Genomic DNA, 25616 nt, shown 5'->3' with positions numbered 1-25616 from the left:
CACAAGTGAGCAAGGGGCAGAGAGAGAGAGAAAGAAGCAGGGATCACCCAAAGCGGGGCTCCAGCTCACCTGATATGGGATTCTAACTCCTCACAAACCGTGAGATCATGACCCGAGCTGAAGTAAGATGCTTAATGACTGAGCCACCCAGGTGTCCCTAAAGTTTTCTATTTTAATGTATATAGTAGTTAACACAAATTTCTTATTAATGGAAATCCTCAGTGGTTATATATATTTTTTTTACTGTTGTAAATAATACTGAAGTTTAATCTGTGTAGGTTAAACTTTTGTGTTTTGAATTATTTGTCCAGATTTCCAGAGATGAATTTATTGGGCCAAAAAACAAAGGATTATAAGGACTTAAAAAATTTCTGATACATATTGACTAAATTATTTATGAGAAAAGGTTTATCAGTTTATATAATCAATGGCATTTTGTGGGAGGGCATTTATGAGTTTTATGTTTCTTCTGTTTTTATTTGATTTATTTATTGATTTTCCTTTTAAAACAGTCTCAAGTTTAATGAAAAGTTATAAGGGAGTGGCTGGATGGCTCAGTTGGTTGAGTGTCTGACTCTTGGTTTCAGCTCAAGTCATGATCCCAGGGTCCTGGGATCAAGCCCTGCATTGGGCTCCACTCTGTGTGTGGAGCCTGCTTAAGATTCTCTTTCTCTCCCTCTCCCTCCCTCCCTCCCTCCTCCCTCCCTCTCCTTCCCTCCCTCCTTCCCTCCCTCTACCCTTCTCTCCTGCTCAAGTGCTCTCTCTCTCTCTCAAATAAAAAAAAAAAAAGAAAGGAAAAAAGAAAAAATGTTATAAGTACTGTACAGAAACTTTTGCCCCTAAATTGTTTGAGAATAAGTTGCTAATCTCATGTCCTATTACCCTCAATTTTCTTCTTTTTCTTTTCTTTTCTTTTCTTTTCTTTTCTTTTCTTTTCTTTCTTTCAATGCTGATCAACGCCAACTTTAATTCTTTATCCCCACACTATCTGATAGCCACCAGTTTCCCAATCCTAGCATTGGTTACTAACTTATAAATCTTAAGGTAAATTCTTCTCATTTACCTAATGTTCAGTTTCCATCAGTTTTAATATACCCCAGTATAAATACCATTACTGAGTGCTTTGTATGAAATTCAGTATTCTATGGATGCCATAGAGTTGTGGGATGGAACAGGAGCCTTTGCCTTTTATGTGAACTTCAGCAGTACTGTGGAGACCAAGGCAATTTTGCTTGGGTAAAGCAGGATTTATTTTCATTTGTAAGAGAACCCTCTTGCAGCAGTTTTATTCAGTTCTAAAAATGGTAGCATTCTTTTAAACTATTCTTTCAGAAGCAGCCACTAAGTAAATGGAATATCGGATTAACCCTAAAAATGTGGGCCTTGGTTAACTTTGTTATTCTGCGTATAATCATGATAAAAAGATTAGGATATTCTTCATATTTCTAAGCAAAATCTAATTTAAAAAAGCTTGTTCTTACCAAACTCCTAAAAACAGCCATTTGAGAGGAAACCACTAGAGCATTATATCACCTCAATGAAGCTGTTGGTATCGTTACATGCATCAACAAATCTACATGGCTAGCTTCTGCATTCCACTGTTAAACAGAAGTTATTTTACACCTGTTATACCAAACAGCAGTTAAACACTGACCTATAAACTTCCCAATAAGATAAAGCAAAGACAGAAGCGTTTATCTTATTAGATAAAAGATACACCACCACTTATAGTCTTCAAACATTATTGCATTTTAATTTTCATAATTTGACAGTGCATTCATGGAACATTCTGCAGACAATGAATTTTAGCAGACAAATTAAAGGACACTTTTAAGCAGTTACGACTGTCCTAAATTGTGTATCAGCTCAGAATTTTACAAACATCACTTATGTTAGCAGTAATAGTGGAGCTGGAGAGTATTCGTCTTCTCCCTGCTGCATGGCGAGAACCACCAGTAGCATGGTGGACCTTGTTACCCTTTCCAAGGCCACATTCTCATAGCCTGCAGATGTCAGCCCTCACATCTCCCTGTGCTTGTAGACTGGTTTGGTGATTCACTGCGTGTCAGGATTTCTTCTGATAGCTTTATGGAATTGATCAGTGAGGATAACTTGACAGAATTTGTATGTAGAATCTTTGCCAACCTAGTAAGAATTCAGGACTCTCAGACCCCCACAGTGGTGTCCAGCTCACTTTTCTGCAAGAGACTGAAGGCTTTGGGAAAGCTTTAGCTGGTTAATGCCATGATGAGCAGGCTTTCTGTAGGCTGCACCCTTAGGCACTTGGTGTTTGTGGCCACCCACACTGCACACAAATCCAATATATGATATAACCTTGCTTGGCCTTGTATCCTTGTGTGTGTGCTTTTTTGGGCCAGTTTGGGCAAGGGCCCTGTCGAGTACAGAGAGCTGCTGGTACTACCAGAAGTGTACCCTGAGAAGAGAGCGTGTTACATTGGACTGCTTCTTCCTCCATAGCTCTTGGATGTACCTGTAAACACCCATCTTGGCTTACCTTTGAGCTGATGGTTGCCACCAGACAGAAAGGAAAGAGCCTTTCTCCCCTTTCCTGTGTATTTTTTACAGAGACTCCTACATAACCACAGGACAGCTTTTAAAAACAGGAAATCAAGGGGCGCCTGGGTGGCGCAGTCGGTTGAGCGTCCGACTTCAGCCAGGTCACGATCTCGCGGTCCGCGAGTTCGAGCCCCGCGTCGGGCTCTGGGCTGATGGCTCGGAGCCTGGAGCCTGTTTCTGATTCTGTGTCTCCCTCTCTCTCTGCCCCTCCCCCGTTCATGCTCTGTCTCTCTCTGTCCCGAAAATAAATAAACGTTGAAAAAAAAAAAAATTTTAAAAAAATAAAAAAAAAAAACAGGAAATCAGGGACACCTGGGTGACTCAGTCAGTTGAGTGTCAGACTTCGGCTCAGGTCATTATCTCATAGTTCGTGAATTGAAGCCCCACATTGGACTCTGCTGTCAGCACAGAGGCTGCTTTGGATTTTCTGTCCCCTTCTCTCTCTGCCCCTCATTCTCTCTGTCTCTCTCAAAAAGTAAACATTAAAAAATAAAAATAGAAAATTAAAAATGACACATTCTTGCCATCTGATATTTAGATCTTATTCAGGTTTGACCAGTTGTCCCAATGATGTTCTAAGTATAGCAGAAGGATCTAATTCAGAATCATGTGTTGCATTTAGTTGCTGTTACCTCTTTAGTTTCCTTCACTCTGAAACAGTTCCATAGTGACTCTTTCTTAATCTTAACACTTTAAAAGATTATAGGTCAGTTATTTTATGATATATCCTTCAGTTTGGGTTACCTAATGTTTATGCATAATTAGATTCAAGTTATAGATCTTTGTCAGGAATATCACAGAATTGATGCTATATTCTTCTCATTGTGTATCCTATCAGGTGGCACATAATTGTAATTTGTCCCATTGCTACTGCTGATCATTCTGGTCATGTGATTTTCAGGCTTCACTTTCCCTTTCTTAATAAGTATTTTGTGGATACTTTGAACCATATAGGTACCTTAATTCTTTAAACTTTCTATCACCTTTCTGTATTTATATCTGTATATCTGTATTGACTCACTATTACTTATTTTATCTGATGGGTTATACCCTGTTACTGTCTGTACTAGTTTTCTAGTGCTGTTGTAACAAATTACTACAAACTTATCTTAAAAATAGTACAAATTTATCATCTTACAGCTTTGTAATTGCAAGCCCTACGTGGGTCTCATTGGCCAAAATCAAGGACTAAAATCAACGACTTCAAGGGCTTAAATTAGGGCTGCATTTCTCTTTGGAGGCTCTAGGGAATCCACTTCCTTGCCTTTTCCAATGTTCTTCCTTCTTCCATCAAAGCCAACAGCGGTGGGTTGAGTACTTCCTACATTTTGTCATTCTGACCTTTCTTCCTTTTTAAAAATATAATATAATCCTGTTTTTATTTAAAAATGTGAATATATACTATGTATGTGTTTACATATATATTACACATATATGTGTATGTTAAAAAATCTGCAAGGTATTACAGTAGTTATCTCGGTTGCAAAATTGTAAGTGTAGTTTATTTTATTTTTGCCTATCTTTTTTTTTTTTCTTAATTTACATCCAAGTTAGTTAGCAAATATTGCAATAATGATTGCAGGAGTAGAATCCAGTGATTCATCCCCTACATATAACACCTAGTGCTAAAGCACCAAGTGCCCTCCTTAATCCCTCTTTCCCATTCAGCTCATCCTCCCACCCACAACCCCTCCAGCAACCCTCAGTTTGTTCTCCGTATTTAAGAGTCTCTTATGGTTTGGCCCCTTCCCTGTTTTTATATTATTTTTGCTTCCCTTCCTTTCCCTTATGTTCATCTGTTTTATATCTTAAATTCCACATGCGAGTGAAGTCATATGATATTTATCTTTCTCTGACTGACTTAGTTTTAATTAGCATAATACTCTCTCATTCTATCCATGTTGTTGCAAATGGCAAGATTTCATTTTCATTGCCGAGTAATGCTCCATTGTATATATATACCACATCTTCTTTTTTTTTTTTTTAATTTTTTTTTTTTAACGTTTATTTATTTTTGGGACAGAGAGAGAGCATGAACGGGGGAGGGGCGGAGAGAGAGGGAGACACAGAATCGGAAACAGGCTCCAGGCTCTGAGCCATCAGCCCAGAGCCCGACGCGGGGCTCGAACTCACGGACCGCGAGATCGTGACCTGGCTGAAGTCGGACGCTTAACCGACTGCGCCACCCAGGCGCCCCATACCACATCTTCTTTATCCATTCATCCGTCAATGGACGTTTGGGCTCTTTCCATACTTTGGCTATTGTTGATGGTGCTGCTATAAAATACATTGGGGTGCATGTGCCCCTTTGAAACAGCACACCTGTATCCTTTGGATAAATAACCTAGCAGTGCAATTGCTGGGTCATAGGGTAGTTCTATTTTTAATTCTTTGAGTAACCTCCATACTTTTTTCCAGAGTGGCTGTACCAGTTTGCATTCCCACCAGCAGTGCAAAAGGGTTCCTCTTTCTCCGCATCCTCACCAACATATGTTGTTGCCTGAGTTGTTAACTTTAGCCATTCTGACAGGTGTTAGGTGGTATCTCATTGTGGTTTTTGATTTGTATTTCCCTCATGATGAGTGATGTTGAGCATTTTTTCATGTGTTAGCCATCTGGAGGTCTTCTTTCTGACCATTCTTCTTAGTCGTATCTTCCTCTGACTTTCTTCTGCCTCTGTCTCCCCCTCCCCTTTCTTTTTGAGTGGGGGGGGGGCATAAGTGAGCAAGGGGCAGAGAAAAAGAGAATCCCAGGAGAGACAGAGAGAGAGAAAGGGAGAGAAAAAGAGAGAGAGAGAAGCACGGCTCACCCGAAGTGGGACTTGTGTTCGTCCAAAGCAGGGCTTGAGCTCACCCGAAGGGGGGCTGTCTTCCACTTTTAATAACCCTTGTGATTACGTTGGGCTATCAGATAATCTAGGATAATCTTCCTATTTAGGGTTGTTGATTAGCAACCTTAATTTCCCTTTGCCATATAACCTAATAGGTTTGAAAGTTACAGGGTTTAAGACATGGTTGGGCCTATCAGATAATCTAGGATAATCTTCCTATTTAGGGTTGTTGATTAGCGGCCTTAATTTCCCTTTGCCATATAACCTAATATGTTTGAAGATTACAAGTTTAAGACCTAGACGTTTTTGAGGGTCGTTATTCTGCCTGTCACACCATCATTTATTTTGATCAAATTATCCCATATTTTGCCACTGGGAGCTCATTTGAACTTTTGTATCCTTTGCCACTTCTCCATTCTTGGAATTGGAATACTTCCTTGGCATAATATGATATTACAGGCTCATCTTTAACTTTCCTACACCAACCTTAGAAGCAGCTATTTCCTTAAGAAGCCAAGGAGCTCTGATTCCTTTTACTGGAAAATATTTTGAAGCCAAGATATGCACTGTAGGTATGTTTATGTTATTGAAGTGTCACCATTCCTGGTCCCTCTCTGAGGATAGACCTACAAAATATGTGTATATCTATATATACATACATATGTGTACATATCTGTTTTGTCTTCTGTCTGCCTACCTACCTACACCTATCTGGGTAGATACTGAAATGAATTTATACTGATAACTTTCAATTCTAATCTCATAGGGTTTTATTCTAGTATTTGTAACTCTCTTTTGTGAGAAACAAACATCGAGAAACTTGCTTCCCATTATCTGTAATGTTTTCTTATTTGTTCAATCCCTTGTATGTAACCTATCTCTCATTGCCACCCTTTGCCTATATTTATGCCCTCCTCACCACAAGTGGGTTCTGCTGATATCCCATGTTGGCTTTCCTTGTGCATGAACACTCTGCTGACACTCTTTAGGCTTGGGCATCCTGGATGCCCTCTCTACCCTGCTTGAGTTGTGACTCGCTGCCCTAGATCACCCCTCCTCTTCCACTCCCCAGGATTCCTTCCTTACCCTGCTTAGCTTCTGTCATCCTGTGATAGGCTGCCCTTCCTAGGGTCTTTCTTTGTTCATGTTCAGACTCTGAGACCTCATGCTGGGTTGCTTCTCCTTGGAGACTGTTCTTCTTCATGTAGGGCTCCAGTCTTCTGATTGCCTGGTTTGGGGCACTGTTTCTTCCCTATCTAGCTCTGCCCTATCTAATGGCTTTAGGACTGAATCATTCAGAAAAAGAAGGGCAGTGATGAGTTTTTCCTGTTTTAATCTTTGTTAATTTGATAAAGTTCTTGTTTTCTCATTTTTCTTACTGTTTTATCAATTATACATTACAGATACTTTGTTCTGCATTCATCCTCAGCAGTGTATCTTGCTACATTACATATACCAGTATAGCTGCTTTAATTTAGTTCTGAGGGCCAGTTAGCATGTTATGCCATAATTTTATTGAGAGCTATGGCTTTGTCATTAATTAGTTTGTTTGAATAACTTTAGTATTATTTTGCTATATTTAGTTGGGCTTGTATTTCTCTGATCATATTTCACACATGCTTTTATATTTGTTTATACTTTACAAGTTCTGATCTGCCAGTGCACCTGTAAAGACAATTCGTGGGATTTCCTTAGTGACCATTCTAAGCTTAACTGAAGCAAGAATGTCTTATTTAAACTTACACAAACAGTTGGTGCCTTGCCAACATTTTCTAAGCTCTATATAGGTCTTTCTCCTTCCCTGTAGTAATATAAACCATCCCATTGCAAGGAAGATTGTTTCAGACAAAGTATTATTTTAAATCAGTTGTGTAACAGGCTTTGAGGTTACCGGAAGGTCTAATTACATAGTCTTTGAAACTTTTAAGACCAATGTCAGTCTTAGCAGTTTTTTTACAAGTCATTTCAGTGATACTGGTATTTCTCTTCCACACCCTTCCCCCCATTTAGACTGGAATTGTCAACTTTAATAGGTATAGTAATTATTGAGTTGTTCTTTGTTGCCACAGAAATATAGAGGCTTCTAGTTAACAAATCTGAGGTGAAGTTTACATTTGCGTAGAGTATTAATGTGTAAAAAACATCAAGCATTTTCCTTCTTAAAATTATTATAATTTTAAGGGTGCCTGGGCGGCTCAGTGGTTGAGCATCTGACTTTGGTTCAGGTCATGTTCTCATGGTTCATGAGTTCAAGCCCTGCATTGGGCTCTCTGCTGTCAGTGCAGAGCCCGCTTTGGATCCTCTGTCTCCCTCTCCTTCTCTACCTTTCCCTGGCTTGCACTCTCTCTCTCTCTCTGTCTCTCAAAGATAAATAAACATTAAAAAAATTATTGTAATTTTTAAATTATAAAAGAGGATCCCTGCTCTTGATTTTGTTTTTTTCTAATGTTTTCTCTTTTGGGCAAGAGTTTTAGAGATTACTTTAAACTGCATCTGTAATTGTCCGTCTTGAATACACACACGAGAAGCAGGCTACCACTCCTCCCAATTTCTTCTTCTATACTAGTTCTCATACAAATATAGTCTATCCATTTTGAGAAACATTCCATTATGAAGGAATGTAATTTGATTGCTAGAATTACTGTGAAGTAACATTTAGCTACAAAATGTGTAATCTAATAAAAGACCCTATTTAAATCTACCAATAAAGAATAAGCTTTGGGTGCTTGGGTGGCTCAGTTGGTTGAGCATCTGATTCTTGATTTTGGCTCAGGTCTTGATCCCAGGGTCGTGGGTTTGAGCCCTGTGTCGGGCTCTGCACTGAGCACGGAGCCTGCCTAAGATTCTCTCTCTCCCTCTGTGTCTCGCTCTCATTCTGTCTCACTGTAACAACATCAACAACAAAAAAGTAATAATGATAAGTTTAAGTGTGTTCTGTCTGTTTCAGAATCTATTGAAAAAATAGATATATAGAAATAAGCTTAAATTCTAATTGTTTACAGATCTTGGACATGAACATGGAACAATTTGATCAGGTTCTGATTTTATCAATTGCACCAAACTAGCTGCATAGAAAATACTGTGTGAGGGGTGCCTGCGTAGCTCAGTCAGTTGAGTGTCCGACTTTGGCTCAGGTCGTCATCCCACGGTTCGTGGGTTCAAAGCCCGCATTGGGCTCTGTGCTGGCAGCTCAGAGCCTGGAGCCTGCTTCGGATTCTGTGTCTCCCTCTCTCTCTGCCCCTCCCCCACTCATGCTCTGTTTCTCTTTGCCTCTCAAAAATAAAGAAACATAAAATAATTTAGAAAATACTGTGTGAAACTTAACTGAGATATGTTTCAAGTGACTAGTTAAAAAAAATGCTGCAAGAAATATAGAAAACCGATATTATACAACTTCTGTTAGTATACTTAACTGGAAACTTGTTTGATCCTGACTTTAAGTCATTTATAATTGGGTCAAAATATAAAATTAGTATAATGCCACCATACTGTTGCTGAAAACAATCTTCATTTCACATTTCTACATTTGTTAAAATTCTACTCTAAATCTGTTATTAGTCAGAGTTTTACCAAAAGTATTAAGGAAAATGATTATGTTAAACTTCAGAAATATTATTTATTGTAATCTTGTTCCTATCATTTCAATCAATCTATCAGTAACCCACAAATCAGTAAATCCAGTAAAGGCTATTCTCATTTAGCAATTCTGCTTACTCCATTTCAGTGAAAGGTAGTCTGGATAATCAAGCTGATGTCATCTTTTAAAATATTTCAATTATAACCAAAATGAGAGAAAGGTGTTGTTTTGGAACCTATGGCATTATTAGCATTTTTTTCCTAATGCATATTTAGACATCATTTAATGTTGTGTGTTAGTTTTAGTTCATGTAGAGTAAGATTAGGGAAATTTATAAATGAAAACCTTTATGAAATGTTAGTTGAGTGAGGTGCCCGAGTGGTATGGTTGGTTAAGCATCTGGCTCTTGATTTTAGCTCAGGTCTCAGTCTTGTGATTCTTGAGTTCGAGCCCTGCATCGGGCTCTGCACTGACAGTGCTGAGCCTGCTTGGGATTCTCTCTCCCTCCCTGTCTGCCCCTCCCCCGCTCATACTTTCTCTCCCCCAAAATAAATAAATAAATAGAAAGATTAATAAAAAATGTTGAATACTGTTTGTGAAACTTTAGGGGTAAAAGTTTCATATGAAATCATTATCATCTACATTCCATAAAAGGTACTTTAAATGGATACATATAAGCTTAGTATTTCTTTTTACTTTATCTAAATAACCAGTGACTAAACATTTTAACCTAGTTATTTTGGTTTCAAAAATAATGTTAAAACTAGGTTTTATAAAGTATATTCTTTGTTGTTATTTGTTAGAGATATTTTCAGAGAAGATTTGTTTTACATGTTTGACGTATAAGGTACAAATACTCTGCCCTGTCTTTAGGAACTGCCACTTTAATGACAAACAGATAAAAGACTCTTTCGAGAAAGTTTACTTGCTAAGCTTTGTTACAGTCCCTTCTTGTAAAAACATCTGATGCCCAAAGGAGAGTTAAAATATCTTTAAACCAACTGTCAAAGCATGGCTTCTCCAGAGGTAATCCTGGTAAGGGGTCAAACTCATGCATATGGACACTTCTAGTATCTGTCTGTCCCCTGGTTATTTTCTGCAACTGGTAAATTCCAAAGAGGTACTTTTCTGTAGTGTCACATTGTTAGGGGAGTTATTTCCATACATTGTCCATACATATTGATTGTATATTATTTGAGCTGAGGTTTTGGAGGAAAAAGACTCAAAGGTGGGAATCCCTGTCTTCCAGAAAATAAGACGTATGCCATACATGAAAAGTTGAGGTAAACATATTCAAATAAGCAGTTTAAGCTTTCCTAATGGGAATATACTGACTTGGAATAATTGAGACAGATTTACTGAAATTCCACATAGAAAAGTTAGTAAAGATTTTTTCATATTCCTGCTTAAAAAATGTCTGAGTTGTGGAATATAAATTGTAAGCTTATTGTAAAGGAGTTGTGCAAATTTTTGTTCATTCATGTCCTTTAATCCCCAATAATCTAATAAAATACACAATGTTACTCCTATTTTAGAGATGAGAAACTGAGACTGATAGAAGTTTAAAAACTTAGCCATAGGGGTGCCTGGATGGCTCAGTCAGTTAAGCCTCTGACTTGAGCTTTGAGCTCCATGTTGGGCTTTGTGCTGACAGCTCAGAGCCTGGAGCCTGCTTCGGATTCTGTGTCTCCCCCTCTCTCTGCCCCTCCCTTGCTCATGCTCTGTCTCTGTCAAAAACGAATAGACATAAAAAAACAAAAAAAAAAAAACACACAAAAAAAACCAACAACACAACTTACCCATAGTCTCATAGCTACTGAAGCCTGTCTGGTTGGAACTTGGATCTAAATCTTACTGTTAACCATATGGTTTGCTGTACTGTATAATGTCCTATTGTACCATGCAATCAGTATTTGCTGTTTTAGTCTGGAATCTAGTCATTTTATAAAGGGAGCTTATTCTCTGATTTTAACATCATTTGTTATTTACTGTAGAGTCTCTCTTGGAGATTTTTAATGATAACTAGAAGAAAAGAATTAACATTTTTTAAAACGACTCATTTCATTTTGACTGGTTTTATTAAAATGAAATTGCAAAAAATATTTGAAGAGCCTGAGTTATTAAAAGATTGAACAGAAAAATGCCTGGTTATTTGCAAGGTAATAATTTCCCCACCTCAATGGTTAATGTTAACTTTCAGCAACCTTTTAGATAGCTTACCATCAGCTTTTATGCTGATTATACTTTCTTACTTTTTATTTTTAGGTGTCTTTGAAAATAGGCATTAATCATTATATGTATGTGGTGAATTTTTTTTTTAATCGAGGGCAAAAAAAAAGTGGAGGGAGATGTATATGATTCTAATTGTGTTCTTTTTTTTTTAATTTTTTTTTTTTTGACGTTTATTTTTGAGACAGAGAGAGACAGAGCGTGAACAGGGGAGGGGCAGAGAGAGAGGGAGACACAGAATCCGAAACAGGCTCCAGGCTCTGAGCTGTCAGCACAGAGCCTGACGCGGGGCTCGAACTCACAGACCGTGAGATCCTGACCTGAGCCGAAGTCGGATGCTTAACCGACTGAGCCACCCAGGCGCCCCGCTAATTGTGTTGTTAATGCTTATTGGCTTCCAAAAAAAAGTTGATTGGTTGATGAATGATGCTTACTTTTTCCATTTTCTGAGTTTTAAAAATCTTCTAAATTAAAAGTACACTTAAAAAAGTGAATGGTTTTGTCTGAAAAATCAGATGTAGAGTCTTGTTTAGTCTGACCAGCATTGTGAATTTTTAAAAGTATTGATATTTGTTCCATATTAGTTTCTTTCAAAATTAGACATGATTAACTGATTTATATAATCTGGAATTGTGTTCTTGCACACACACCCAAACTGATGTCATTATTTTTACTTTACAGGAGCCATCTAGAACAGTTTCAGGCAGATATAAAAGGTAAGAATCCTTAAGTTTTAACCTACAACATATAGTTAGACATGGCTTAACTAACTAGAACTGTTTCAAACACCTTGATGAAAAATAAGAAACCTTAATATCATGCTCTTAAGAAATTACATTTGTAGGTGGGAGTATAGTCCTTTCTGTCTGACCATGATTTATTCTGAGATACCCTGCTGTCTTGGAAAACTGTACATACCATGAATTTGTATGGGACTGATGAAATTAGCAAAATGAAAACTTAGAATCAGTTTCCCTTATATATTTGAACATTGAAAATACTTATACTATCTTTATTAGCTTGGACTGCCATAATAAAACACCATAGAAAGGATGGCTTAAACAGAAACTACTTTTCTCATAGTTCCGGAGGCTGGAAGTAAGAGATCAGAGAGCCAGCAAGGTCAGGTTCTGGTGAAGGCCCTCTTCTGGGTTGCAGACTAACAACTACTTGTCTTGTCCTTGGTGTGGTAGAAGGAGCCCAGGAGCTCTCTCAGGTCTCTTTTATCGGAGAACTAATTCCATCCATGGAGTTTCCACCTTTGTGACCTAAGCACTTGCGAAAAGACCCCACTTTCCTAATATTACCATGTGAATGAGAATTTCAACATACGAATTTGGGGGGATCTTAAAACATTCAGACCATACCAAGTCCTCTGCACAATGAGCATTGCTTTTACCAGAAAATGTGTTTGAGTGTATATGTACCTGTATAGGAAGAAAAGCAGAATTAGATATGAGAAGTTGTTTAATGGAGATTCTTGGGCTATTAGCTTCCTTTTTCCCTGTTGAAGTCGTAAAGATTACAGAAGATGTGGTCATACGTGTGCAAACAATCATAGAGTCATGGTAGACCTTATCAAGTGTTTATAAAGTCCAAGGTGCTTTACATAGAAATCTCGCGTCCAATTCTGACAATTATCTTAAAAGATAGGTACAGTAGGTACAGTATTTACGTTCGTTTTGTAGATGAGGGAAGTAGGGTTCAAGAGGTAGAATAATTTCACAGGGGTACAAAGCTAGTGAACAGTAGAGTCTAGATTTGAACTCCGACAACCTGACCTCAGAACACACGTGCTTGTACCATCTACTTAAATTCATACATATAAAACCTTTTATTTCCTCTATTTGTGTGTTAAAGTTTAAAGTATTTTGTTGAAAGTTTTGGTTATTACATTCCATCTAAAATAAAACATTGATTAAGAGGAACTTTAATTTTAATACATATAAATAAATACACAAATTGAATAAATAAATTTTTTTTTATTTGTTTTGAGAGAGAGAGAGCACGTGAGTGTGATGTGGGGGGTGGCATAGAGAGAGGGAGAGCGAGAGAATCCCAAGCAGGCTTCCGTGTCTGTGCTATCAGCAAGGAGCCTCACACGGGGCTCAAACTCACAAACCGTGAGATCAGGACCAGAGCTGAAATCAAGAGTTCAGTGCTCAACTGACTGAGCCATCCAGGCACCCCTAAAATTTAATTTTTAAGTTTTACTATGGGCCATAATATCTATTAGTGGTAGAAAGGAGTAAGGCCAAGATAATCAGTAATTGAATTAAGTAGGTCTGAAACTTGTCTCAGGTGAACTATATTTGTTACTGCTTCTTTAATTTTCATTTCTGAGTAATTTTGATTTAGGTATAATGAAACCTGTGATTCCTTTTAGCTTCTGACATTTAAAAAAAAATATTATTTTTAGAGAGAGAGCACGCACAAGAGCATGAGCAGGGTAGGGGCAAAAAGAGAGAGGGAGAGAGAGAAAATCCAAATAGGCTCTGCACTGCCAGCGTAGAGCCTGATGCAGGGCCTGAACTCATGAACTGTGAGATCATGACCTGAGCCGAAATCAAGAGTCAGAGCACTTAACCAACTGAGCCACCCAGGTGCCTCTAAGCTTCTAACATTTATACATGGCTTAATAATTTCTACTTAACATGAATAGCTTAAACTGGAAATCTTTTCTTTTGCCAGAAATTATTGCCAAATAGCTCTGATTTGGTGTATTTTCAGGCTACCTCAAACCAAAAAAAAATTTACCATTAGTTTTTGGTTTGGGGAATAAAGATAAACTTCAGTAACTTAACAAATGTATAAGTATTTATTTATTAAATAATAAACATTGAATTATAATTGATACTTTTCAGATTAGTGTTAAGTAGAATCAACAAGGGAATAATTTTCTTATAAATACTCATCAAAAACTTTATGTATCATTGTGTTAAATCAGGAAGAAAATTGGTTTTCCATCATGTATGTGTTTTTGTAAGCTTTTTAGATCATTTTACTTGGGACCTATTACTGTATTGGTACTTTTGTTATTTTTGTTACCTAGAGCATGTTTTTGTTACTTTTCAGCTTTCAAAGGTTTAGCCCTGTTTAATATTGTTTATAAAACATACATTCTTTAAAAGCTTCTAGTCATTATTCACTGACTTACAGCAACTCGTTGTTTGAATACTGTCTAAAAAGAAAAAAATACTAAAAAAATAAAACTAAACATAAAACTCAAGATCTGTATCTGAAATTATCAATTCCTTATCTAGAGGAATTTGTTAAATTGTGCATCAATAGTTCGTTACTTTCATTAATTTGTCAGCAAGTTGTAGCAATGACTAGGGAATGGATGTTCCTTGGTGATTTGTGTCTGCCGACTAATGAGGATTTAAAAAAAAGGAAGAATGGCTAAAGATTAGAAATTTGACCTCATATGTTAGAAAATATTTTCAGTACATCAAATAACTCATCTGTACACAGCTAGACAGACTCTTAAAAATCATTACAGGGACGCCTGGGTGGCTCGGTTGTTGGTTTAAGCATCCATCTCTTGATTTTAGCTCAGGTCATTATCTCATGGGTTTGTGAGTTCGACCCTCATGTAGGGCTCTGTGATGACAGTGCAGAGCCTGCTTGGGATTCATTCATTCATTCATTCATTCATTCATTCATTCTCTCTCTTTCAAAATGAATACACTTAGAAAATCATTAGATACAAGAACCCACAAGACTAGTTTGTATGTGTGCTGTTATAAATATGAATTTAATATGTAACTTTTTCTTACAAATATCAAGAATGTACTTTTTGAGCACTGAGTTTGTTATACACTCAATCTAGTTAGGCTTATTTTACTGAATCAACTTGTTTATCTAGAGCATCTCTTAAAAACTGATACTAAATTTCCTTTTTTTTTTTTTTAAGTGTTATTCCTCACCCCCCCCCCTTTTTTTTTTGTTCTTAGGGAGTGTGACAGAGTACGAGCAGGGGGGGGGGGGGGGAGAGAGAGAGAGAGAGAGAGAGAGAGAGAGAGAGAGAGAGAGAGAGAGAGAGAGAGAGAAGAGAAAGAGAAAGAGAAAGAGAAAGAGGAAAGAGAAAGAGAAAGAGAAAGAGAAAGAGGAAAGAGAAAGAGAAAGAGAAAGAGAAAGAGAAAGAGAAAGAGAAAGAGGAAGAGAAAGAGAAAGAGAAAGAGAAAGAGAAAGAGAAAAGATACAGAATCTGAAACAGCCTCCAGACTCTGAGCTGTCAGCACAGAGCCTCAGGAACTGTGAGATCATGACCAGGGCTAAAGTCAGTTGCTTAATCGACCGAGCCACCAGGTGCCCCCTGACTAATTTCCTTTTTGAAACATGTTTAGAAACTGTTTGGAGATGGAGATAATGAAATTTCTGAATTCAAAGGTTTAGGAAGATGGATCAGTGTCAGTGCATGTATTTGTAGGCTTTTTTTTTTCTTCAATGTGTGACTTTGTTAATATGCTTACTTGGTTAAGTTCATAGTGCGTTGGTTAAAACAAGGATTTTTTTTCAAAGGCAAGACAGATTATTAGATGTGTGCTTATAGATAGTCTGCTCAATATGATATCTAAATAAAACTGTCATACACTTCACAAAAAAAAGACAGTTCTAAAATGCTTGCAATGGGTAGGATTAATCAGGGTGTATAATTTACCATTTTTATTTAAGTAATTCAACCATCAAGAATGGTTCTGATTAAAAAACATGGGAAACAAGCTAAGACAAATACTAAGTTTTATTCTCACATAGTAATTAACTGGTTGTTTTGTTTTCACAAATATATTTAATTCAGTTATTAATTACTTTATTAAGTAATTATGCCAAGTCATAAGTGCTTCTAAGTCATCCTCCTTTCTAGTAACCTTAATTTTAGGTTTCATTTATGTAGCTTAAAAAAATTTTTTTTTTTAATGTTTATTTTTTATTGAGAGACAGAGACAGAGAATGAGAATGGGAGGGGCAGAGAGAGGGGAGACTCAGAATCCGAAGTAGGTTCCAGGCTCTGAGCTGTCAGCACAGAGCCTGATGTGGGGTTCAAACTCACAAGCTGTGAGATCATGACCTGAGCTGAAGTCGGACGCTTAACCGATTGAGCCACCCAGGTGCCCCTTTAGGCTTTTTATTTGTTTAACTGTAAGCATAATAGACATACAGTTTTGTATTCTGGTGTGCTGCTTAGTTAATATTACTTCAGCTTTTATGTTTTAAAGAGAATGGCTAGTATCAATAGCGTTCTCTGCTTTTCTCCCTTTCAGTGATGTACAGAACTGCTCATTGTAACTGCTTTGGTGACCCATAATTTCTTTATTTTTTATTTTTATTTATTTAAGCACTCTCTGCATCCAACATGGGGCTCAAACTCATAACCCCGGGATCAAGAGTTGCATGTTCCTCTGAGACTTCCAGCTGCCCTTATTCTTTATTTGGATTAAATGTGACTATGATTCTTTTCCTTAAGAGCCAACGTTCTCTAACAGTCAGTTCTGCTATAATACTTGTTTTTGAAAACTAAAATTTGTCCCAGTTGATATCTTAGGGAATAATTTGACCATAACACAAATTTTATGTTTGCTTATGCACAATTTTGTTCATCAGAAACACTAAGCAAACATAGAAAACTATCCAGCTCAACTGAACCACAGAGGAATACACAAAATATACACGTCACACATCTACCAACTTACCTCCGTATGAGCCACAGGCCATTCGTGTGTGGTGTTACAGCTTCCCATCTGATTTCAGATAACTCTCCTTTTTACACTTCACTTACTGTGAAAAAGAGAGGCCTCACTTTTAAAAGATACTATATCTCAAATTCTTATTATCTCAGATCTGTTGTTTTTGAGCTAATATACAGAGAAGTTCAAACCTTTATTTGTCACTTGATTCTTAAACTCTTTCATTGGAAATTGAATAGAACCTATGTAAGTTTAGAAAGTGAATAATTTATTCAGAAACCATTTTCATGCAAGATTTACGATGTCGCAACTTTTTTCTAAATAGAACTTTATAACCATTGTTTTAAAACCAGTAGTTCTTGTTTGATTGCACTTATGTTTTGAGAACCACTGAGTCACCAGAAATTTCTTCGGTTTGTTGGTCAGGGATCAAACCAAAACAATCAGCGAAATTCTTTGTAGGTGAGAATTACAGACTAAAGACGAAAGGTATCTTTTGGTAGTTGAAGAGAAACAAGTCGTCTTGGGACTTGTTTCTAATGAAATCTATTCCTTCTCAAGATGTCGTATTTTTGTATTAGTATATTCTGTATTTTACCAAATGGTGTAAGGCATACAGTATTCTAACTGTGGTTCTTCTGGTTAATGGATCTTGCAAATGACATGAATGTCAAAAAATGATCATTTAAAAGTAATTGAGACACTGGTACATTTTGTGGACTGAATTGTTTCCTTGTGGATTTGTGAACTTTTATCTATGTTGTAAATATTATTAGCTAAAATTTACATAATATTTATTATGTACCATACACTCTTAACAGTACTTTCCTTATATGTTAATTCAGTTAATTTTCCCAGCACCCTTATGAGGGAAATGTTTCTTTATACTCATTTTACAAATGAGCAAACTGAGGTACAGTGAAGTTTAGTGACTTGTGTGAGATAAGACAGATATTAATTGGTTGATTTTATCAACATATGTTGATTTACCTTATGTTAATGTTAATTTGCCTAGTATAGGTAGAATGTAAGATGTTTGATTCAGAGTTTGATTTAGCTTATTTTGACTCCCAAGTAACTGGACAGTACCAGTAACTAGATTTTTTTGTTTGTTTAACATAGTTCTTTTTGCAAAGTAACTTCCACTTCAGTGGCTTTAGATTTCACAGAATCTCCTCAGCTGTCTTTACTTTGGCTGCAGTATGGGAAAATAACTTTTGTTCTTATAATCTTCAGTTCCAACAAAATCTAAAGTTATCTTTATATTCATGAAAGAGAAATTATGTAACAATATTTTGTGCAGTATCATTTTTAAGTGCATTTTATGTATTATATTTCCTTGCATATTGATCACTAATCTGAACTTGCTATTCCATATTTAATCTCTTTTTTAGAGTTTTGAGATACAGTTCAAATGGTTCATGATGTTTAAAAGTGTACAATTCAGTGGTTCATAGTACTTACTTACACAGTGTTGTATAGCCATGACCACTATCTAGTTCCAGAACTACTCTCCACCAAAAAAAAAAAAAAAAAAAAAAAAAAAAGGGAAACCTCATACCCAGGAAACGGCCAGTCCTTATTTTCGCCTTCCCCTTAGCTTTAGCAACCAGTACTCTGCTATGTGTTTTTATAGATTTGCCTATGTTGGGTAGTGCATATAAATGAAGTCATACTATATGTGGCCTTTTGGTCTGGCTTCTTTCGTTTAGCATTATGTCTGCAAGATTTATCTGTGTTGTAGCCTGCCTGGATAATATCACAGGATGGACATTTGGGTGTTTCTACTTTTTGGCCTATGTGAACATATTAGGAACATTCATGTGTAAATTTTTTGTGGTTCCTATTTACTCTTAATAAATACATAGACATTTTTCATATTGCTTAGTTGAAGACTTTTCTGAAAAAAATAAAATGGATGTTTTATCAAATACGTTTTGAATAGTTGTGAGATGCAAGGTAGTATGCTTGGCTGTTTGGGTGATACATTTTTTTCTTTTTTTTTTTTGAGAGAGAGGGCACAAGTGAGCGAGGGGCAGAGGGAGAATCTAGGATGGGCAGATGGAGAGAGAGAGAAAGAGAAAGAGAAAGAGAAAGAGAAAGAGAAAGAAAAAGAGAAAGAGAAAGAGAAAAGTGGGGTTCACCCGAAGCGGGGCTCGATCTCATGAATGGTGATATGGAGCCGATATCACAAATGATGACCTGAGCCAAAGTCAGATGCTTAATGACTGAGCCATCCAGGCGCCCACACACATTAAGATAAAAATGAAGCACATATAATTTTAGCTGTTTTTACCAAGTATAGTGACTTACATCTGGAAGAATGTTTTCTGGATTTGTTTTGTCTATCCCTCAGGTAGTAAAATTTGAGCAACTGGGTATATATGGTGAGATAGTTGTCATATTTTATCTCTTTAGGTTAATTCACTCTATTTAATATGCCAAAAATTAATATAGTATAGTTATAATGCAGACATTAAACTGATGATGTAGAAAACTATTAATTATATAGGATAATAATTACCTATTTATGTTAAATGGGGAGAGGGTGAACATATTACAAAGTATGATACAAAACAAAGTCTCATAACATAGATCAGGTGTTTATAACTTGAAATCTATTGATGAACTAATATTTATGTAAAATAATTTATTGTTTATCTGGGACAGATCTTTTCAATAGATTTTCAAAGGGAGCTGAGTATAAAAGGTTAAGAACTACTATGTTGTAAAATGTATTGGCAATTATCTCTGGGTTGGTGGGATTACTGGAGATAATTGATTTATATTTTTCATTTCCTACAATTAATATATATCATAGTTTGAATAGAGTCTGAGAGCTTTTGATTTTGACCTTTAGTTGTGTGTGTGTGTGTGTGTGTGTGTGTGTGTGTGTGTGTATGCACGTGCGCTCGTGTGTAAAGGAAGAGGAAAGAGAAAACCTACACAGAGTAAGGGGCTGTTATGAGGAGTGGGAGTAATGATGGGGGAGAATAAGATAGTGAAACATGGTAAAAATATGGAGGCCAATCATGTACTTGTTGGTTATTTAAGGGTTTCATGGTTTATCCAATACTGCTAAATTCTTGATACCCATTCTAAAAGTGGGATTTTACTCATAAGTCTTGTATTTCTTATAATTGCTAAGCCTTAAAATACCTACTTTAGTGGAAAATTCCTCTAGCTCTAATCTTATAATACTGTGCCAATCTTGTTCTCATGATAGTTTTAGGAAAACAGTGTTTTATTCCCCAACATAACACCTCCCTAGACTTACCACAAAAGATGTGAAAACTCCCAGTGGGGAAAAACTTTCAGAAAATGGAAGTATTTATCTTTGATGATACTTTATTCTTTTCCCTTTTCTGGACATTATAGTTAGTATTTTTTTTATAGCTAAGGACAAAAGAGATTCTTTTTGGAATTATATTAGTTAGAGATTTGTGTTAACATTCCTGAGTAGAGTATTACAGACTTTTTGGAGTTAATGAAACAGTCTTTTATTCTGTGTATTCTGCACTGTACATATATGTCCCTCAAAATAGTTTGAAAGCATTTGTTTTTAAAGTACACAGATATAAATTTGGCAATAAGATCAAGTAACAATATTCACAGTTTTGACAGTATTTCTTACAGGTCTAGTACATAATGGGGATACAGCACTGATTTTGTTTTCTAATAATTATTCCTTGTTTTGAATTCGTATAATACTATCATTTATGTATTGGCAAGCCTAATATGAAGAATCTTAGAAATTGTTAATTGTTTAAATTTTCTGAAATACTGTTTTAAGCTTGTACCTCAGGCAGATACAGAGTTATTAAGGGATATCCACATTTCTAGGTTTTGATGTTTGTGGTTGTTAGGATTGTAATTTCTACACAAATAATGTTGTTGGTTTAGGTAACTGAATATTTTAAGGGGAAAGTTTTTTAAAAATGATTCTAATGCTCTTCTATAATATGATATGACTTCAGAGATACCTTACTCTCTTGATTTTCTTTCTACCACTTTGCTGCTATTTCCTAGTTTTGTTTGTAGTTCTTCCTTTCCTGTACTTGTTCTTTATGTGGTGGTGTTAGTCAGCTCTCTGTATTCAACTTTATTCTCTTTTTGTTCTGTGTATTTGTGCCAGAAATTTCCTTTACTTCAATGACTTCCATTACTACCTGTGCATATACTGATGACTCCCAAGCATTGGCTCTATTACCTGTATAACCAACAACTTTGAATATCTCAGAAGTTTCTCAAAGTCAGCATGTTCAAAAGTAAACTTGTGAAACCTGGTCAATTTCAGTAGTTGGCGTCAGAATCCACTTTCGCTGAAACCAGAAATCTGAGTGTTGCTTATGACCCTTCTTTGTGTTTTTTTCCCCCCACTACATCAACTACATCCAGTCATTTATCAAGACTTATTTAGTTTGTATCACTTATATGTCTTCAGTGCCAACACACCAATCTAAGACATCAGCATCTCTTAAGTAGTTTATTTTGATGGCCTCCAAACTGACCTCCCTACCTCCAGTTTTTTCTTCAGTGCATTTTATTAAAATGCTTCTTTTCATTTTACCTGGTTTAATGACTTCCTATGATCTTTAAATGAAGTCTAAACTAGACTCCAAGGTGGAGTGATACACAAGATAATGTTGATATGTAGGAAGAAAATATTATAACTTTTATATTTACTTTTTAATCTAAAGAACACTATGACATTTCTTCTTCAGAGCTATTACTGTGTACTGTTTGTTTATTATGCCCTTGCTTTATATGTCAGATGGTCATTTGTTACTGGAGATATCCTGAGGAAAGCATGTTTCGTTCACTTTCTGAATACTGCACAATACTGTGATTTGTACGTTAAATGGATACATGAATTATTATCCAGTTTAATGTTTACAAAATAAATCTGGGGGGTAGAATTTTAAAAAAATATCAAACCAAGTATATAAATGCAAAGATGATCACATGATTGTCCAGCTGGCAAAATCTACAAAATCAGATCTTTTCTTACCTGCTTATTTTGGGTTTTAAGTGAAAGGTTTTAAAATTTTTAATTCTTATTTTAAGTTATCTATTTCTGTTATGACAGCCATTAAAGATCAAATATGCAAACTGATCTTAGAGCTAGTGCTTTGAATCTCTGTATCACAAAATGTTAAAATAAGATCCTAAGAAATAATGGAGCATATTCACCTGTACTTTCAGTAAAAATATTATAGTCAGTTTTGGGAAAACAAAAAATTTTGTATCATAAATAATTAAAATGTAAATTTTAAATTCTTTTCATCCCTTTAGGTTCTGTTTTTTGTTGTACAGATGATAATTTAATAGTATGAGTATATTGTAAATCATAATAGTTTACATATATATGTTACAATATTATATATTTGTATAATGATGTATATGTATTATATGATTTTATATAATATGATTATATTAATAGTCAGTATAAAAACAGTAAATAAACACACATACCAAACATGGTTATGTAATGAATGAAATTTAGAGACCATTAGTTCAAATTCTTCCATAAAACAGCTTTCAGGTTTCCTGCCTGCTTTTCTATCATCATATCTTACCATGCCTATATTTACATTCCATGCCTTAGTCTTAGCCATATGGGACTTTCCTGTTTCTTAAATGGGCCACGTACACTTTGTAGATATTTGCACATTCTTATTCCTCTTTTAAGTCTGAATTTAAATGTTCTCTAGCATACATAGTGCTACTTAAAGTGCTCCTTGAACTGTTTGTCATCAGCCTATGAAAAGATAAGAACAGAACTTGAGAGTAAACACTTAGAAGCTTGAATTGCATTTTGATATTGTCATTATCACATCCAAGTACATAATTAGTGGGCTCCTTTCTGAATAGGATATTGATTAATTAGTTAAAGTGCCATGGTGCTTGTGTGATTTTTTTTTTTTTTAACTCAAATTTTTTAGAGCTCTTTTAGATTAACAGCAAAACTGAGGGGAAGGTATAGAGATTTTTAATATATACCTTGCCTCCTCTTATTCATAGCTTCTCCCATTATCAGTATTCCCCAACAGAGAGGCATGGTTGTTAAAGTTGATAAACTTCCATATTACACCATAATCACCCAAAATGCATGGTTTGCGTTATGGCTCACTCTTAGTGTTATACATTCTGTGGGTTTGGACAAATGTATGACATGTATTCATCATTATGGTATAATACAGAGTATTTTCACTGCTCTGAAAGTCCTCTGTACTCCACCTGTTTATCCTTCCCCCTTTTAAATCTCGCCCTAGCCCCTATAAACTACTGATCTTACTCCACAGTTTGACCTTTTCCACAGTGTCATATAATTAAGATCGTACATTATATAGCCTTCTCATATGGCTTCTTTCACTTCTAATATGCACTTAAGGTTCTTTTTAGCACTGAGTAATATTCCAGATCTACCACAGTTTATCTGTCCATTCACCTATGAAAGGATATTGTGTTTGCTTCTAAATTTTGGGAATTATGAATAAAGCTGCTATAAACATCCCTGTGCAGATATTTGTGCAGACCTAAGCTTCCACTTTCTTCAGGTAAATGCCAAGGAGCATGATTGATGGATCATGTGGTTAAGAGTAGATTTAGTTTTATAAGAAGCTGCCAAGTAGCCTCCCAAAGTAGCTGTACAATTTTATATTTCTACCAGCAGTGAATGAGAGTTCCTGTTGCTCTAATCTTCAGTAGTGTTTGGGGTTTTCATTGTTTCTGATTTTAGCCATTCTAATGGGTGTGCATTGTTGTTTTAATTTGGATTTCCCTGATGACATAATATGGAACATCTTTTCATATACTTATTTACCATCTGCATATCTTTGATAAAGTGTCGATTAAGGTCTTTGACTTATTTTTTAATAGCGTTGTTTATTGTTGCGTTTTAAGAGTTCTTTGTAAATTTTGGATAATAGTTCTTTATCAGGTGTGTTTTTTTGTAAGTATTTTCTCTCAGTGTGACTTGTCTTCCCATTCTCTTTAACATTTTCTTTTACAGTGTAGAAAGTTTTAATTTTAATGAAGTCAGGCTATCAACTATTTCTTTAATGGATTATGCCTTTGGTGTTGAATATTAAAAGTCTTTTCCATAACTGAGGTTTTCTAGGTTTTCTCCTATGTTAGTTATCTTCTAGAAGGTTTATATAAGTTTTGCATTTTACATGTATGTCCGTTATCCATTTTGAGTTGATTTTTATAAAAGGCATAAGGTCTTTGTCTTAATTTTTCATTTTATGCATGTGGATGTTTAGTTGTTCCAGCAGCATTTGTTGAAAAGACTGTTTTATCTTTGTTCCATTGTACTGCCTTTGATCTTTTGTCAAAGATCAGTCATGGGTTATTTCTATGAGTTTATTTCTAGGCTTTCTATCTGTTCCATTGCTCTATTTATTCTTTCAATAGTACCACACTGCGTTGGTTACTCTAGCTTAATAGTTAAGTATTGAAGTTGGGTATAACCAGTCGTCCAGTTTTGTTTTCTGGTATTGTGTTAGATTCTGGATTTTTGCCTCCCTGTGTAAAATTTAGAATTAGTTTGTCTCTACAAAATAACTTGCTGGGGTTTTGTTTGAGCTTGCATTGACTATAGATCAAGTTGGGAAGAATTGACACTTTGCCAATATTGAATTTTCCTGTTCATTAGCTAAGAATATTTCTCCATTTATTTAGTTTTTCTTTGATCTCTTTCATCAGAGTTTTGTAGTTTCCCTCTTATAGATATAGTACTTTCTTATTAGATTTATGCCTAAGTATTTCATTTTGAGGGGAGCTAATATAAATATATTGTGTTTTTAATTTCAAATTCCATGTGTTTATTGCTTGTATATAGGAAAGTGATTTATTGACTTTTGTGTATTAAACTTGTATCCTGCAACCCTTCTATAATTGTTTGTTAGGTCCAGGAATTTTTTGTTGATTCTTTTGGGTTTTATATATAAACAGTGATGTCATGTCATCTGTGAACAAATACAGTTTTATTTTTGTGTTCCCAATCTGTATACCTTTTATTTCCTTTTCTTGTTTTGTTGCATTAGCTAGGAGTTCCTCCAAGATGTTGAAAAGGAGTGGTGAAGGGCTCCCAGGTGGCTCAGTCAGTTAAGTGTCCAACTTTGGCCCCACATCTGACTCTTTGCTATCAGCACAGAACCTGCTTTGGATCCTCTGCCCTCCCCTGCCCTACTCCTCTGCTGCTTGTGTTCTCTACCTCTCTCTCAAAAAATAAATAAACATACTTAAAAAAAAAAAAAGGAGTGGTGAAAGATAGTCTGGCCTTGTTCCTGGTCTTAGCAGGGTAGCTTCAAATGTCTCACCACTTAGTATGATGTAGGTTTTTGTCAGTATCCTTTATCAAGATGAGGAAATTCTCTTCTGTGCTTTATTTGTCTAGAATTTTTTTCATGAATAGATATTGGGTTTTGTCATATACTTTTTCTACATCTATTGGTATGATCATTTGATTTTTCTTTGTCAGCCTTGATGTGATGGGTTACATTTATTGGTTTTTGTTTTTTGTTTTATTTTATCATTTTATTTATTTTTCATCATAAGTGTACTCTTTAATTCCCACCCCCTATTTCTTAAAACACATTTTTAAAAATATTTATTTTTGAAAGAGAGAGAGAGAGAGAGTGCAAGCAGGGGAGAGGCAGAGAGAGTGGGAAACACAGAATCTGAAGCAGACATGTTAGCACAGAGCCTG

At 35.7% G+C, this 25616-nt stretch overlaps 1 protein-coding gene across 2 annotated transcripts in view; it reads left to right on the top strand.

The window, feature by feature from the left end:
* The window catches only part of PAWR (pro-apoptotic WT1 regulator), a 190571-nt gene that overhangs the window by 77305 nt on the left and 87650 nt on the right, over positions 1 to 25616 (top strand). For both annotated transcript variants that reach the window (XM_047865731.1, XM_047865730.1), the window contains exon 3: positions 11895 to 11929. In XM_047865731.1, coding sequence (XP_047721687.1) covers positions 11895 to 11929 — 35 coding nt within the window. The remainder of the gene's footprint in view (positions 1 to 11894; positions 11930 to 25616) is intronic.

Source organism: Prionailurus viverrinus, chromosome B4 (assembly GCF_022837055.1).
Source record: "Prionailurus viverrinus isolate Anna chromosome B4, UM_Priviv_1.0, whole genome shotgun sequence".
In the NCBI taxonomy this organism is placed as follows: Eukaryota; Metazoa; Chordata; class Mammalia; order Carnivora; family Felidae; genus Prionailurus; species Prionailurus viverrinus.
Note: the sequence above shows the minus strand (reverse complement) of the source record. Positions and strands in the feature narration are given on the sequence as shown.